The 16,108-nt window shown below is 46.1% G+C and overlaps 1 protein-coding gene across 2 annotated transcripts; it reads right to left on the minus strand.

Moving 5' to 3' along the window:
* Nucleotides 1–1,287: 1,287 nt before the first annotated feature.
* On the minus strand, nt 1,288–16,082 carry HNRNPUL2 (heterogeneous nuclear ribonucleoprotein U like 2). Of its 2 annotated transcripts, XM_032153121.2 has the most exons (14): nt 15,237–16,082; nt 12,919–13,054; nt 12,544–12,620; nt 12,216–12,355; nt 11,436–11,526; nt 11,224–11,336; nt 10,742–11,005; nt 10,445–10,567; nt 9,927–10,055; nt 8,679–8,847; nt 5,691–5,891; nt 4,553–4,626; nt 4,188–4,295; nt 1,288–4,066 (listed from the first exon to the last, which is right to left on the minus strand). In XM_032153121.2, exons 1-14 carry the CDS (start codon nt 15,772–15,774, stop codon nt 3,986–3,988), a joined length of 2,244 nt encoding a protein of 747 aa, XP_032009012.1. In that variant the 5' UTR covers nt 15,775–16,082; the 3' UTR covers nt 1,288–3,985. The 2 variants fall into 2 exon arrangements, 1 of the variants encoding a protein (XP_032009012.1); XR_009213541.1 differs by lacking the exon at nt 4,553–4,626 and having other exon boundaries at nt 4,017–4,066; nt 15,237–15,866.
* Between the last annotated feature and the right edge of the window lie 26 nt (nt 16,083–16,108).

Genomic DNA, 16,108 nt, shown 5'->3' on the forward strand with positions numbered 1-16,108 from the left:
ATCACTTGAACCCAGGAGGCAGAGGTTGCGGTGAGCCAAGATTGTGCCACTGCACTCCAGCCTGGGCAACAAGAGTGAAACTCCGTCTCAAAACAGAACAAAGCGCCTCTCTTCAATTTTTCTGCACACTCAATGTTCCTACCCATCAGATTATAACTGCGTGGCTGCAGTGCTAGTTGGGAAAATGGGGTTTAAGCAGTAACTAGAGACCAGGCATGAGCTATGATTAACCACTTAAAAAAATGATTAATTAGCTCTAACAGCAACTTAAATGTCCTAAAGAATAGATGGCTACCAAAATTAAGGGTGGCCTTCAGGGTACAAAGCTGTAAACCCGGGTATCTGAATTCGTGTCACATACAGAGGGTAGGAATTAGAGCAGTATCTACATCAATACTACTGCCCCTTCAGAATACTGGATGTCATGAGCCTGTGGTATCTCAGCTTTAAGACCCTGACCATTTATTAGAAACTGCCGTTAGGTTCATTTCAGTGCTAATAATGCAATGGTGGCTGGGAGCGGTGGCTCACACCTGTAATCCCAGCACTTTGGGAGGCCGAGGCGGGCAGATCACGAGGTCAGGAGTTCGAGACCAGCCTGGCCAATATGGTGAAACCCTGTCTCTACTAGAAAAGAAAAAAAAAAAACTTAGCTGGGCCTGGTGGCACACATGTGTAGTCCCAGCTACTCGGGAGGCTGAAGCAGAAAAATCGCTTGAACCCAGGAGGAGGAGGCTGCAGTGAGCCAAAAGCGTGCCACTGCACTCCAGCCTGGGTAAATAAGCGAGGCTCTGTCTCAAAAAAAAAAAGCAATGGCGCTGTTGTAAATTATTTAAGTTACCGTCTCATTCTCCAAATTCACTGGAAAATAACCCCCATCAAACTTCTGTTGAATGACTGGGCATTCCCCCTAGCAGTAATTATTCATGAATATACTTATTTGGCTCCACAACGGAACTTTACATTTAACTTCGAGCATCCAACTGGTTTTTGCATAGGACAAATACAGAGGTCATGAGTTATAATTTATTTTCTTATACTTCAATGGCTCGACTCTTGGCCTGAGCAAGCACTAAATAGACTAATAACTACCCACCCATGTCAACTGACTGCATGGCTGGCTCCCAAGTGAAGGCATGGTAGAATAGGGAGGGAACAGCAGCCACCATGAAAGAGGAGAGTCCTCCTTGGTTGGAGCCCATGCAACCTGAGAAAGAGGCATTAAAAAATGAATAAATAACCCAATGACACCCTCCGCCCCAGTCAGTGCAGCCACAGGAGATAGGGTGAATTCAATCCAAATGGTTATTTATTCTAAAACTGGAAGCTACTTTGCCTACATTTTCGCCAGAATGGTGTAATGAGAACAGGGGAGGAAAAAGTTACAGATGTAAACAATGACACAGTTACATTTTTTTTTTTAAATGGTAAAACCCTTTTTTACTGGCCACTTCCAAGAATGCTTTACAGGTTGTGCAAAAACATTTACAGGCTCCATGTGGTGTTTTTCTCACAAGCTTTCCTGTCTACAACTACAACAGACGTCTGATAAAACACTAAACAAGTCTTCTAAGGAAAACAAGGCTAGGGATTCCTCTGGTTACCATAATCCACATTTTCCCCCTTAACATAGTTTTTCATAATAAAAAGACAAACAAAACCCAGACATCTACTGTTGTTGCAAATGATCTCTTGGACTAAACCAACAAGGATGTGGCAATTTCACTTTCCACCCACCTAGAAAAAGTTTTGTAAAAAAGATTACTTTCTAGTGTCAAATATCAACAGCGAGTACCTCCCCTAACCCCTGCTGGAAAAAAACTCAACTTGATTTAGTTTAGTCCCCTTGCCCCTGAGGGCCCTAGCATCCCCATCCATTTCACAGACTACAAGAAAGATGCTATTTGCAGGACTAAACATCTGAAAAGGGGTGGCAGCCACTGCCTCAGGAAATTCAATTTTCTATTATAACATAATCTTGCCCTAAGGGAATTTCTTTGGGCTCCAGTTTTTACCTCCTTGCCTTGACATTATAAGCAAAGCTTTCTCAAACTCCCTTAATAATAATACAAAGTTAATGTGTTACAGAAAAATTCATGCAGTCACTCCACTGCCACACACAAATCCATTTGAGGACACCGCAGGGAAGCAGGTGCCAAGAGAAAGGACATGACTATGAATAAGCAAACTTATCTCCTCCAGCCCCATTCCAGCCTTGGGGTCAGAGGTATTTGGGCGGAAGGGTGTGTCATGACACACAGGGACACTAGAGGCCAGAATAAGGGTCTGTACACCTGAACAAGGGCTGCAGGGCAGTAACAGTGGGAGGAGGAGAGGAAGACCAAATCAGCACGCAATTTTTAAATTAAATTTAAATTTAAATCAGCACACAAATCTGCCCAGGTGAGGAAATGGAAGTGAAGCGTTTTCTAGTGGCACAACCCAGATTTTCTCACTAGGAAGTGCTGCAGTATGTGGTGTCTGCTGAGTAAGCTCTCGGCTGACAGTGCTGAGCAGGAGGATGAATGAAAACTGAAGCTAGACATTGAAAGAGCATTCCATATCCTACCCATATTCTTGAACCCAGCAACCTACAGCTGTCTATCAAGAACTGGGAGGGTATTGGTAAAGTCACAAATGAAACTATCCCAACTGAAGTCTCTTGGCTAGAGGCCTCTCTGGGGACACACAGGGAAAGCGCCCCAAAAGGAATTTTGTTTCTAGAAGTCGGGAAGGGGTGCTCCCTTTCACACGCACATTCACACACGTTCACGCTCACACTCTTCCCAAGGTTCAGCAGCCCCACTGAGCTGCCTCCCACCCCCCGACCACCCTCCCCTCTTCTATTCATTCTCTACCTGTGTATCAAAAAAACCAGCAGGGCACGAGCCCTCCACACTGTAGAAAATAGTTGCTAGTTGCTATTCTCAGCACCTGGGCCTGGGAGCCCACACCACAGGATTCACCTATATACATATCCCGCTGCAGTGAAAAGAATCCTGCTGTTTTCGTGTGAGCTGAAACCCTGAGAAACATTCCTTCTCTCGCACTGTAAGAGGACAGACACTCTAACAGGGATGATTTCAGAGACCTCCCACCTCTCTCAACCTTGGAAGACTGAGACTAGAGACTGGCAAATCACCATCTTTAGGCTGAGGGCTGCAATCCCATTCTCCCCAAGATTTTATGGGAATTAATCAATGGTCTATAGAGGGGGCAGGCTATTCTGCTCTGCAATCAAGGACAGTCCCCAGGCTTTCTTGGCCTGGGAATCCTGGCAGTCTCCAGGATTGGCCTGCCCACTGGCAGTCTCCATGCCTCAGCCAAACAGCACAAAGGCACAGGAAAACGGAGAGTTGGGACACTGTAAGCCTCCCAGCCCACCAGACCACATATCCCAAAAGGGAAAGGTCGGTAAAGAAAATACAAACGGTTAGTTGGTGCAAGTGATTGATAAGAGCCAATCGTTTATTTTCACTGCCCCAGTCACAAGCTCTCCCTCTGTCCCCACTCCTGCCTGCTCCTACCTGCTATGGAGAGCACCCTCGCGCTGCCTCCCCACCCTCCCCACACCGCCTCATCACTCTCCTTTACTTGGCTGCCAGTCCAGCTGCCTCAGAATGTCAGAAGGGTGCCATTTTCAGTTCTTTTCCTGTCTGACTGCAGGGTACAGAACAGGCAGCCCTAAGTGCTGCTTTCTGCGCAAATGTTTTTTGATTACAAATCTCTAACTAGGTTTGAAATGTTTTATAGAATAAGACAATATTCTTTTCAACAAACTTTAAAAAAAATGTACAGTTTTGTTGTTTGTTTCCACCTCCCCCCCCCCCCCCCCCCCCCTTTGGGCCCCCCCCCCCCCCCCCCCCCCCCCCGGCAGCTCAGCCCCACCCCGACAGCCCCTGTTTTCCTTGGTTGTGTTTTGCGGGGGTGCCTGGCACCCCCAGAGATTCAGCTTCATGGCTGACAGGTGACCATGGCAGGGGCTTCACCGATACCCTTGGTAACCGTAGTAATTCCTGTAGTATCGGTCTCTGTCCTGGGGGTGGTGGTAGTAGTAACTCTGCCACTAGAAGAGAGGGGAAACCCCATCACTTGGAGCCACAGCTGGCTGAGGATGAAGAGGCACAACATTCATCCTTCTGCTCCTGCCCCCCTTCACCCTGTATCTATCCCAAGAAGATACTCACATCCCGACTGTATTGTCTGTAATAGTCTCTGTATCTGTTGTACTCATAATCTCGCCCGTAAAATCGATCATAGTCTCCCCTGTATCGATCATAGAAATTACGGTAACCCTGAGAAAGGAAAAGAAAAAGGAGTGAAGATTTATGGGTTTTTGGCAGCATGACCCACTGTGACCCCCTTTTAAATGGGACACATCTTAGCTCGATATTATAAGTTGGTTTAATTTTCCCATAGTAAATCTTCCAGAACATATTAAATGGGCAAAACCCTAAGCCCTAAGAAAACAGGCAAACCACTCTGCTCCCCCAAGCCAATAGGAATGGCTCTCACAGCCCAGAGTGAGGAGCAGAAGGAGAGCTGCACTCACCCCTCTGTTTCCAGGCTGCCCCCAGTACTGCTGCCCGTAGGCCCGGTTGTCGTAGCCTCGGCGCTGCCCGCCCACTGGAAGAGAAATGGAGAGCGCGCTCAGACAGCTGGCATGGGGTCCTGGCTCCACATCTGGGTGGAAATCAAAAACTTGGAGCCAAAGGCAATTCTGGGGGAATATAAGGCCTGCTTCGGCCAGGCTCACACATGTTAATTAAAGCACCAGCCAGGAGCTTTTAAAAAGTCTGAGGGGGGAGGGCAGAGAAACAGAGACACAAGAAAACCAAGCCACTTTGAAGCTCCCCAATTCCTGCAAAACATTTAAGATGGCAAAAGGATACATGGCAGAGTTAGAAACATAAGGAAAAACTGCCATTCATAGAATCAGACTTTCAGCCCTGGAAGGGATTTCAGATATCATATAACCCATACCTATCATTTTATGCAAAAGAAACAAAGTCTCTGCAATCAGCTCCTCAAGGGCGGGAACTGTCAGCATTTACAGTACCTAGCACATAGCAGGCACTCCAAAATTCTGCTGACTTAACAATTACACACACACATACACACACATTTTTAAAGAGCAGTGAATGCACACTGGGGTTTTAACACTGGGGTTTTAACTGACAAACTAGACATTCAGGGGGAACATTAATTCTACTAATAGCCTAACTTGCTTGGTTAACTTCTTCCCCCCACAAAAAAACACTGAATACAGCATTCACTTTCTTGTTAATCGAAATGACAGAGGAGCAAGAAAACCGAAGATGAGAATTTGATTTCACTCTACAAATCCTTCAGATAGACAGGAACAGTATGGGAACACTGGGAACCCATATGTTAAAATGAAAACTAGACGGATGAGAAAGCCCAAGCATTGCTTTTCAAAGAAACAAATACTTTTGTGAAAAGTAACTCTTTTTTTTTAAAAAGAGGGTTTTTGTTGTTGTTGAAGAATTATGGAAAAAGCACAAGAAAAAGGCAGGGATAAAGAACAGGAAGAAATAAGCTCCATGAAGAAGGCACTTCCGTATTGTCAATGACCTGACTTGGTTTCCTTGGCCTTCCCTTGCACATCTTGCTGTACTAAGCACAAAGAATGGACTGAAGCAGGGGGCTGGCAGGTCCCCAGGACTCACCATAGCCTTGGCCCCGGCTTCGGTTCTGCCGGTTACGCTTGTTTCGGTTGTTTCGGCGATTTGTCCGCTTCTCGGAGGGGGGCAGAAGCTTCCTTGCCTCCTCCTTGTATTTAGTGACAATGGGCTGAGCTTCCTCCTTCTCCAGCTCCCCATATGTCACCTCATCCATATAGTCGCATTTTTCAGGCAAAGAGAAGTTGGCTATAAGAGTAAGAGAGAAGCTTGTGGGCCTGAAAAGTGCATAGATGGGTAAGAACTCATTATGAAAACTCTACAAGAAGCTTATGACTTTCTACGCCTCACCTATTACTGCACAAAAATGTGATAGGTTCATACCCACTCGCATCTAAATAATGACATTAACTTTTTCTACTCTAAGTTTTCCCTAAATTGTAACAGACCCAGGCAAAGGGCTATGTAGATTTACAAGTTCTTAAGGATCTATAATAAATTAGGAGTGAACTGGGTTAAAGTTTCTCATCAGGACAGAAGCAGGTAATCAGAGGCTAAAAGTAACTGAGAAAGTTCTGGTGTTGATCAGATAAGATGCTAAGAAATAACATTTTAAGGAGACTCAGTGATGGCCGGGCATGGTGGCTCATGCCTGCAATCCCAGCATTTTGGGAAGCCAAGGCAGGCGGACTGCTTGAGGTCAGGAGTTCGAGACCAGCCTGGCCAACATGGTGAAACCCTGTCTCTACTAAAAAAACAAAAATTAGCCAGGCGTGGTGGCAGGTGCCTGTAATCCCAGCTACTCGGGAGGCTGAGTGCCACTGCACTCTGGCCTCGCTGACAGAAGAGAGACTCAATGAGAAACTGACCCAAGCCTAAAGGCATCTGCTTATCTATACAAGGAGAAGAGAAGACAAGAGTACAGGGCTCTCATTTACCACCTGTCTATGATAGCCAGCACATCTGCCAGTCTCTGGACGTCAACTTCAGAAGCTGAGTCCCAGTGGAAATTCAGTTCAATGGGGCTCTCATGATTCTTAGATGAATCCAGTTGGCCCTCAATTTTATAAAACTGAGCTACATTTCTCTGAGTGCCTAAGTATGAGTTATGGACTGGCATAGTTCATTCTGAGTAAACTCTGAGGATCTGGCTCATAGATGTGCAAACCAGTTCCCAGGCCTGGGGATTAACAGAATTTGAAGAGCAAGCAGTTGATAGAGTTGGTGGGATGTCAGGAACTAAAGGCAGCAAGAGGAAAAAAAATCACGTTTTAAGGGAATAGTAGGAGGAACAAAATATTAATAATTATTAATATTTCTTGTGTAGACATTACTGTCTTATGTATTGCATTACAGACTTCAGCCAAATTAACAAACAAAACACAAACATAACGTGATACCAGAAATCAAGTTATACCAGTGAGATCATTCACTCCAACTGCCATATTTTAATCTGAACCATAATAATCTCTCCCTGTGGCCAGGCACGGTGGCACACACCTGTAATCCCAGTACTTTGGGAGGCCGAGGTGGGCAGATCACCTGAGGTCAGGAGTTCGAGACCAGCCTGACCAACGTGGCGAAACCCTGTCTCTACTAAAAGTACAAAAGTTAGCTGGGCGGGCACCTGTAATCCCAGCTACTCAAGAGGCTGAGGCAGGAGAATCGCCTGAACCCGGGAGGCGGAGGTTGCAGTGAGCCGAGATCGCGCCACTGTACTCCAGCCTGGGCGACAAGAGCGAGACTCTGTCAAAAAAAAAAAAAAAAAAAAAAGCAGAATAAGAAATGTAGACAAACAGTAGATGTACCAGAAATATTTACTTAACAAATAACTGATTCACGGAAGCCTCTCCCTTGAGTTTAAATTACCCTACAGTCACCATTTCCTTTTTTTTTTTTTTTTTGAGACCGAGTCTCGCTCTGTTGTCCAGGCTGGAGTGCAGTGGCACAATCCCAGCTCACTGCAACCTCTGCCACCTAGGTTCAAGTAATTCTCTGCCTCAGCCTCCCGAGTAGCTGATTACAAGCGCCCACCACCTTTCCTGACTAATTTTTTTTGTATTTTTAGTAGAGACAGGGTTTCACCATCTAGGCCAGGCTGGTCGTGAGCTCCTGACCTTGTGATCCACCCGCCTCAGCCTCCCAAAGTGCTGGGATTACAGGCATCAGCCACCGCGCCTGGCTCACTATTTCCCTTTCTGTATCTTTTTCAAAATGAGCCAAGGCGGCTGGGCACAGCAGCATACGCCTGTAATCTCAGCACTTTGGAAGACCAAGGTGGGCAAATCACCTGAAGTCAGGAGTTCCAAGACCAGACAAATACAAAAATTAGCTACGCATGGTGGCACATGCTTGTAATCTCAGCTACTTGGGAGGCTGAAGCAAGAGGATCGCTTGAACCAAGGAGGTGGACGTTGCAGTGAGCTGAGATCACACCACTGCACTCCAAGCTGGGCAACAGGGTGAGAGACTGTCTCAAAACCAAACCAAAACAAGCCAAGAAAACAGTAAGTCAAAATTATTGCTTCTCTCTGTTCATTCATTTATCTACAAGTGCTTACAACCATGAAGTTTCTCTTCAGATTTATATTTTAGATGTAGAGTGTCACTCCAGGTGCTAATAGGCCTCAATAAGGTGTGCACTGACCAGGGATAAGATCCCTTTAACTTGTACAATTTTAGCCCACTGCTATGGTTTGAGTTATGTCCCACCAAAGCACAAGTGTTGGAAACTTAATCCCCAATGAGCAGTGTTGAGAAGGTGGGACTTTTAATGTGATTTGGTCATGAGGATTCCATCCTCATGAATAGATTAATGCCATTATTGTGAAAGTGGCTTTGTTATAAAAGCAAGTTCTCTCACATGTGCTCTCTTGCCATGGAATGATGCAGCAAGAAGGACCTCACCAGATGCTAGTGCTATGCTCTTGGACTTCCCAGCCTCCAGAACTATGAGGGAAATAAACCTCTATTATTTATAAATTACAAAGTCTATGGTATTCTTTATAGCAGCAGAAAATGGACTAAGACACCCACCTTTCATCTCCAGCATTATAGATTCAGGCACATCATCTCCCTCTACTTCCTTCCTCAACTCTAGCCTCTTCTTCCAATCTTCCTCATTAGGGACAACCACCACCACTTTCCGAGAGAAGGTCTTGAACAGCAATAGCTTCCGCCGTTGGCCAGAATTGTACACGTTACACTAAGAACAGGAGGAATAACTGATGTTTAGGAAGAAAATTATCACTCAGATTTAACCAAAAGAATCAGTATCGGCCAGGCACGGTGGCTCACGCTTGTAATCCTAGCACTCTGGGAGGCTGAGGTGGGCAGATCATCTCAGGTCAGGAGTTCAAGACCAGCCTGGCCAACATGGTGAAACCCCATCTCTACTAAAATACAAAAATTAACTCGGCATGATGGTGGGTGTTGTAATTCCAGCTACTTGGGAGGCTGAGACGGAAGAATCGCTTGAACCCAGGAGATGGTGGTTGCAGTGAGCTGAGATCGCGCCACTGCACTCCAGCCTGGGTGGTGGCTGAGCAAGATTCCATCTCAAAAAAAAAAAAAAAAAAAGGTCGGGTGTGACAGCTCACGCCTATAATCCTGTAATCCCAGCACTTTGGGAGGCTGAGGCAGGTAGATCATGAGGTCAGGAGATCAAGAGCATCCTGGCTAACACGATCAAACCGTCTCTACTAAAAATATAAAAAATTAGCCAGGCATGGTGGCGGGCACCTGTAGTCCCAGCTACCCCGGAGACTGAGGCAGGAAAATAGCGTCAACCTGCGAGGCAGAGCTTGCAGTGAGCCCAGATCGCGCCACTGCACTCCAGCCTGGGCGACAGAGTGAGACTCGGTCTCCAAAAAAAAAAGACTCAGTATCTTTGATAACTTAGACACGAGATGAAGGGTCAATACACATGATCTTCTTTAACTTTTCAAACTACGTGACAGGTATTATCCTGTTTTGCTCATCAGGGAAACTGAGGTTCGGAGAGGATAAGGGACTTATCCAAGATCACAAACCAGAATGTGGTGGAGCCAGGAATTCATATGAGTTCCAACTCTTTCCATTGTCTTTATTACATGTTTTATAGCCTGGGTCCATATATTTTCAGGTAAAAACACTAATTAGGGGTACCTCTGAGTTCAAAAAACATTGCAACCATAACACACAACCAGATGGTCATAATTAGGTAAGCTGACTCTGTTCCTTAATTCAGTCTCTCTTTATATACACACCCCACCTTGACTCTAGACAATTTTATCAGATTAATACCTGATCAAGAATAAAGTTCCTCTTTGTCCGGGAAGCAATCTGGACCAGTTTACTAAGGCACTGGGAGGCTTGCTGAACTAAAAGGTCTCGGCTTTTGGGGTCCATCTCTGGCTCCTCGAGCCCCTTCATCTGATTAGTTTGAGAGGAAGTGAAAAAAAAAAACACAAGTTATGTTGCAAGTTAGAGCCCAAGAGTTATTGGTAAATGTCACCTCTTCAAATACTGAATCTGTATCACTCTATTTCTATTCTTCAGTGCTGTGAATGTTGTCCATTTCCTGCAGTAGTCATTTCTATCTAGTCTTAACCTGGATGTATTTCAGATCTTGTCTGCTTTCAGAAATTTGACAACACAGCAAAGAAAAAAAAAAGTCAATCCACCTAAAACACATAGAGAAAAATCTCATTTCTCTATTTATGGGACCCTTGTTCTCAGACACTTGAGACTAACTCTCCATTAAAGATAGGTTCTAAGAGTCTCCAAATACTGTATCTGACAAATGCCCAACAGCAACTTACCCTCATTTGATTGAGCACAGTCTCAGCTCCCAGGACATTGTATCTTTTCTCAGGGTTTTCTTTTGCATATTTCAGTGCCCACTGGGTCTTTCCAGATCCGGGTAGTCCCACCATCAGAATTACCTGCAAAAAACAGAACCAGAAATATAATGAAAAATAAATGAGGGTCATGTTTATCAAATCCAATTTAAGAACATCCTCCCATTCCCGTTTGATAACGCTCTGAGACCTTGGAGAGCATACACACCCACCTCTGCAAAGCATACAACCTCAGTGTTTGTATACTGTTTGGCATACCTCACATTCCTCTATGGTCTTGGGAGGGACTGCAGTGCGTACACGCTCCTCAACAGGCACAGCATGAATGAACACAAACTCTTCTGGTGGTGGGAAGAAGGGCTCCTCCTTCTGACCAAAGTTTAATTCTACAACACAATTTTTGCAGAGGACATGGGGTAGAAGGGCCCGGTCTGCCAGGGATTCCTTGTTGATCCAGAATGCCACACCTAGGTCTTCTCCATTCTTGGAGAAGGAAAGTTCTACTTCTTCAGTCTCAAAATTCTACAATGACAAGGGACAAAAGCACTTATTGGCTGACAAGTCTTCGGGTTGATTAAACTTTACAATTTATTCTTGTTTCACACAGACTGCTGCACAATGTAACTAAGCGAGCCACACATCACATGCATAAAAGCCAGCAGTTGATGGGAAGCACAAGTGAATTCCCAGTGCCCTCTATCCACTCCTTGTTATGACCCACAACTTTCAGGAGCACTTACAGCAAAGCAGCCAATAACATCATTCTCCCCAAAAGTCTGGCCAAATTCCTCAAATTGTCCATTTTCTGCCTTGAGTCCTCGTCCGTCGAAACCATATGAGAATTCATCTTCACCTAGAACAGTCAACAAATTAGTTACCTACATCCAGACTTCCCATAGTGTAAGCAATATGGTAGTAAACACTAATGAGGAACTTAAAGAAATAACTTTACCAAGCTGTGGACGGGAAAAATCAACAGACCACCCAACTCGAAGGAGAGAGACCTCTGTGCAGCCTTCTTTCATTGGGAGATTCTGAGTTACCTGGCCAAGTCAGAAAGCGAACTATTAGATATTGTGACCAACTGAGTAGTAAACTCTGAGTTAGAAAGACAAGATTTTTATACAAACTGAAAATGACAATTATCTCAACTCAACATCAGAATAACAGTCACTGAACTTAAAGCCACAGGGATCAATTTCTTGGTTACTGAAACTAAGGTTCTTGTTAAAGCACAGTGCTTTTACCTACCTGCACTAATAAAAGCCTGATTGGACAGAAGTCCAGTATACATAGGTAGTAGTTTAATGAATAAATGAACTGTCTTTTTAAAAAAATATTTTTTCCCTGGCCAGGTGCAATAGCTCATGCCTGTAATCCCAGCACTTTGGGAGGCCAAGACGGGCGGATCACCTGAGGTCAGGAGTTCAAGACCAGCCTGACTAACACGGAGAAACCCCATCTCTACTAAGAATACAAAATTAGCCAGGTGTGGTGGCGCATGCCTGTAATCCCAGCTCCTCGGGAGGCTGAGGCAGGAGAATCGCTTCAACCCAGGAGGCAGAGGCTGTGGTGACCCGAGATGGTGCCATTGGACTCCAGCCTGGGTAACAAGAGCAAAACTCCGTCTCAAAAAAAAAAAAAAAAAAAAAAAAAGATAATTGTTTTTCCCCCCCTAAGAACTGTAAGCATCCAGGAATAAATGAATGAATGAATGGTCTTAATGAGATACCTTTGCCTCAAAGCAAACTTTTCCCTTTGTCACTCCGTAAGTACTCCTTGCTCCAGACCAAAGGGTGGGGAACTTCTCTGAGAAAAGTGGCTGCCCTCCATAGCGGTCTTTGCTCACTTGAAAATGCAGATCCGAGGTATCTGTAAAGAAAGAAGCAATCAGTTTACTCCAATGTCCAATACTTGTAAGCCACCAACAGAGCATAAGTATAGCCAGTTGTTGTAGTGGATACAAAGTCTCATAGAATTTATAGGCTATGAAGTTTTAATCTCCAAAATCACTTTTAGGAGATTAGTTAAAAACCACAATCTGTCTGCCTTATACATACACGTGTCCAGGTTCACAAGAGTTTGATCCTCCTCCTCATCTTTTGCCTCTTCTTCAGGAGGCAGTGGAGACTTTGAGCTATATATGTAAGATAGAAAAGAAACACAATGTAAACAAAGCCCTCTTCTTTGAGGGGTGTGTGTATGACATTATGTCCATTTTAAACTATCAGTGAATATCAAATCCCAGCAGACAGCTTTTTTCAATAAATGAGAAAGGGCAATAGGAGTTTCCATGGTAGATGCAATCTAAAACTCATGCCTATAAAAACCTATTCCATTTTGAATCCACCCTCCTTCCAGTCTCTCCAGTCAAAACCAGGAATACCAAAATCAGAGCAGACACTCCCTTCAAGGAAAGGGACTGTTTCCCTCACCGGCTGTGGTAAGCCTCCTCTCGGAATTCATAGTAAGCTCGGCCATGTTCATCCTTCTCATCCCGCTGTCTCTTTACCCCCCGCCGCTCACCATCTGAGCCTGCTGGTTTTGACTTTTCACTATCTTGGTCATCTCCTACAAAAACGAGGGAAAGAAAATCAGCAGTTTTCATACTGGAGTGTAGTATAAGCTCAGAACTAATAGACACTAACAGGGAATGTGAGAATCTGTCTGATCAAAACAGCCAGGTTATTCCCACTACATTCACATAACATTTTATTTCTAAAGATCAGCTTTCTGTCATTGGCTGTGATTTTATTTTATTTTTTTAAAAAGGGACATTATGGGCTAATTACAGTCAAGCAGTAGATAAAAATTGGACAATTTTTGCATTCTAAATTTATCCACTTAAATCAGGTCAAACTTGCAGATTTCCCCATCAATATGACATAAAAAATATCCTCTAGGTCTCTAAAAAAACTTCAAAGGTTAATTTAATTTTGACTCTTGTCAGATCTAGATTTAAGGTAGGCAGTTAATACATATTTTGTAACACTTTTCCACAACTTCATGTTACAGAGAAGCCTCAATTTTTTTTATTTCCCTTTCCTGAATTGAAATGCACAGCCATCCATGGATTTACTCATGTGACAAATGGACTCAAGTGCATTATACACAGCTGTATTTTTATCAGGGACTTCTACTGAAAGTTGCAAGAGCAAACCACTAAGTCACAAGAGATCCATAAATAATACCGCATCTAGACTGCACATAATTTGGGGCAGAAAGGTGTTGTATATTTAGCAACTTCTCTACAACAGGAAAAAACCTGGAGTTTTTCCCTAGGCTTTTGTATTTTACAACACTAGGAAGGTTTTTAATAATAATTTCTTTAAGGCAGTCTTTTATCCTCCAATATATATTTTTTTGAGACGGAGTCCCGTTCTGTCGCCCAGGCTGGAGTGTAGGGGTGCGATCTCGGCTCACTGCAACCTCCGCCTCCCAGGTTCAAGCCATTCTCCCGCCTCAGCCTCCCAAGAAGCTGGGATTACCAGCACCCACCATCACGCCCGGCTAATTTTTTGTATTTTTACTAGAGACAGGGGTTTCACCATGTTGGCCAGGCTGGTCTCGAACTCCTGATCTCAGGTGATCCACCTGCCTGGCCTCCCAAAGTGCCGGGATTACAGGCGTGAGCCACCACCCCCAGCCTATCCTTCAATAATTTTTTTATCTGCTCTTTGGGATATACATAAGTCAAAGGTTATGTAATAGGATTTCTGCTCCAGGACACAGGACAAACAATCTGCAAGTTGCATGTGATTGTTGTACAATGGGTTCCGATTATACTATGACTCTCCGTAGTGGCCTAAAAAAATTACTAACAAAAGAACTAAGGCCACCCACTTCATAGTAAGACTTATCCTCCCTACTCTGACACATACTGTTACAGATCAGTTCTAACCATCCCATCACTTCAAAAGAAAGGAGAGAAAGGTCACTAACTCCCTGGGGCGATTCTACAACACACCTCTTCCACAAGGTTACTCAACGGACCCACCAGCACCTCAATCATTACCATTCAGGAACCGAGGAATCTGAAACGTAAAAGGCTAGCACCAGGTGTTCAGCAAATCTACAAACATGCCCATCCACGGACTCAGTGGGACAATCAAAATTTAATCATAATCCAAGCAAGATAAAAACCCTAGCCAAGTAACGTTAACTAACTCTAAATGCACCAAATTAAGATTTTCTCTTCACTGGTTAACTATTAAACTCGACAGTTACACTAGAGGCTCTCCCCTACAGCTCAAAGAGGAGCAAGGTTGGATTTTCAGATTCTCTGTTGCTCAAGCTCTGTTAACACGCTTTTAATGGAGCGGACTTTGACGGACTTCGATTTTTGCTTAACATTTTTACGGTGAAAAAGTTGACAGGTAGCCCAAAGGACTGTGGGCCCAGTTCTCCGTGTAATCCCCAATTGCTTAGCACGTTCTCAGCTAAGAAAAATATAACAAGCACCGTGGGAGACTGTTCCACAGGTAGCTCACAAGCAGTTCGCATGCAGAATCACTCACTGCCATCCACTATCACCAAGGAACCAAGTTAGGCAGGAACCTTCCTCCTGCAAAGAGTAGGGCCACGAGAGGCGGCCTAACCCCTCAGAAAGGTGGGTAGAGAATGAAAGGAGTTCCATCAAATGGCACTTTGAGGCAAGCGAGAACAAGGACTGGGACCCTGCGGTGCAGGGCGCGGTGCTAAATCAGGGGTGCAGCCGGCAGGTTGGAGCCGGGCTCGGCTGCCAGTTCCTCACCCTGTTCCTCGGCGGCCTTGTCACCCGGCACCTCGGATCCCGGCGTCTCGTCCCCGCTCCGCTCCTCGGGTTCGTCTTCCTCCCCCTTGCCGGGGCCCTCCTCTTCGCCACCATTTACCCCGCCTGACCCGGCCGTGGCCTCCGCCGGCTTCTCGGAAGCATCTGGCTCGGCCGCGGCCTCCATGGCTGCCGCCTCCGGGGGCTCCGGCGGCGGCTGCGCGGCCTGACCCAAGGCCTGAGCAGGGGGTGGCTCCTCGTCCTCGTCCTCAAGCAGCGCCTCCTCGTCCTCCTCCTCCTCCTCTTCGTCCTCCTCCTCGTCCCCGCCCGGGCCGCCGCCCGACGCGGCCACAGGCCGAGGCTCCGCCTTGCAGGCCCCGCCGGGCCCGGCCCCGCCGCCGCCGGCCTCGTCTTCGAGCATCTCGGCGTCCAGCGCCTCCTGCAGCCGCTGCGCCAGATCCACCTTGAGGCCGCGCGAGTCCAGGCCCCGCCGCTGCAGCTCCGACCGCAGCTCGGTCACTTTCAGCCGCTTCACCTCCATCGCCGCCGCCGCCTCCTCCGCCTCCCGCCGCCTCCTCCCCTGCGAACCGTCGACCGAGTCCGACCGCGCAGGCGCCGCCGCCGCCGCCGCCGCCCGCCTCCGCCTCACGCGCCAGCACTGAGCCCGCGCGAGCGAGCGCACGCACGCAGGAGTGGAGGCCGCGCACGGTCCCGCTGCGCAGTGTTTGTTTCTCCTTCGTCTCCCCTCCCCCGTTCGGCTCACGGAGCCCAAAACAACGCAGCGGGGAGCTGTTTCCCCTCCAGGCCCTCGGTTCCCTAGCCGCGGGCAGGCGCGCGCGGAGGACGACGGAGTTCCTCTCGCTTCCTCCCGCCCC

The sequence above is a fragment of the Hylobates moloch genome, unplaced genomic scaffold, assembly GCF_009828535.3.
Source record: "Hylobates moloch isolate HMO894 unplaced genomic scaffold, HMol_V3 SCAFFOLD_5, whole genome shotgun sequence".
NCBI lineage: Eukaryota > Metazoa > Chordata > Mammalia > Primates > Hylobatidae > Hylobates > Hylobates moloch.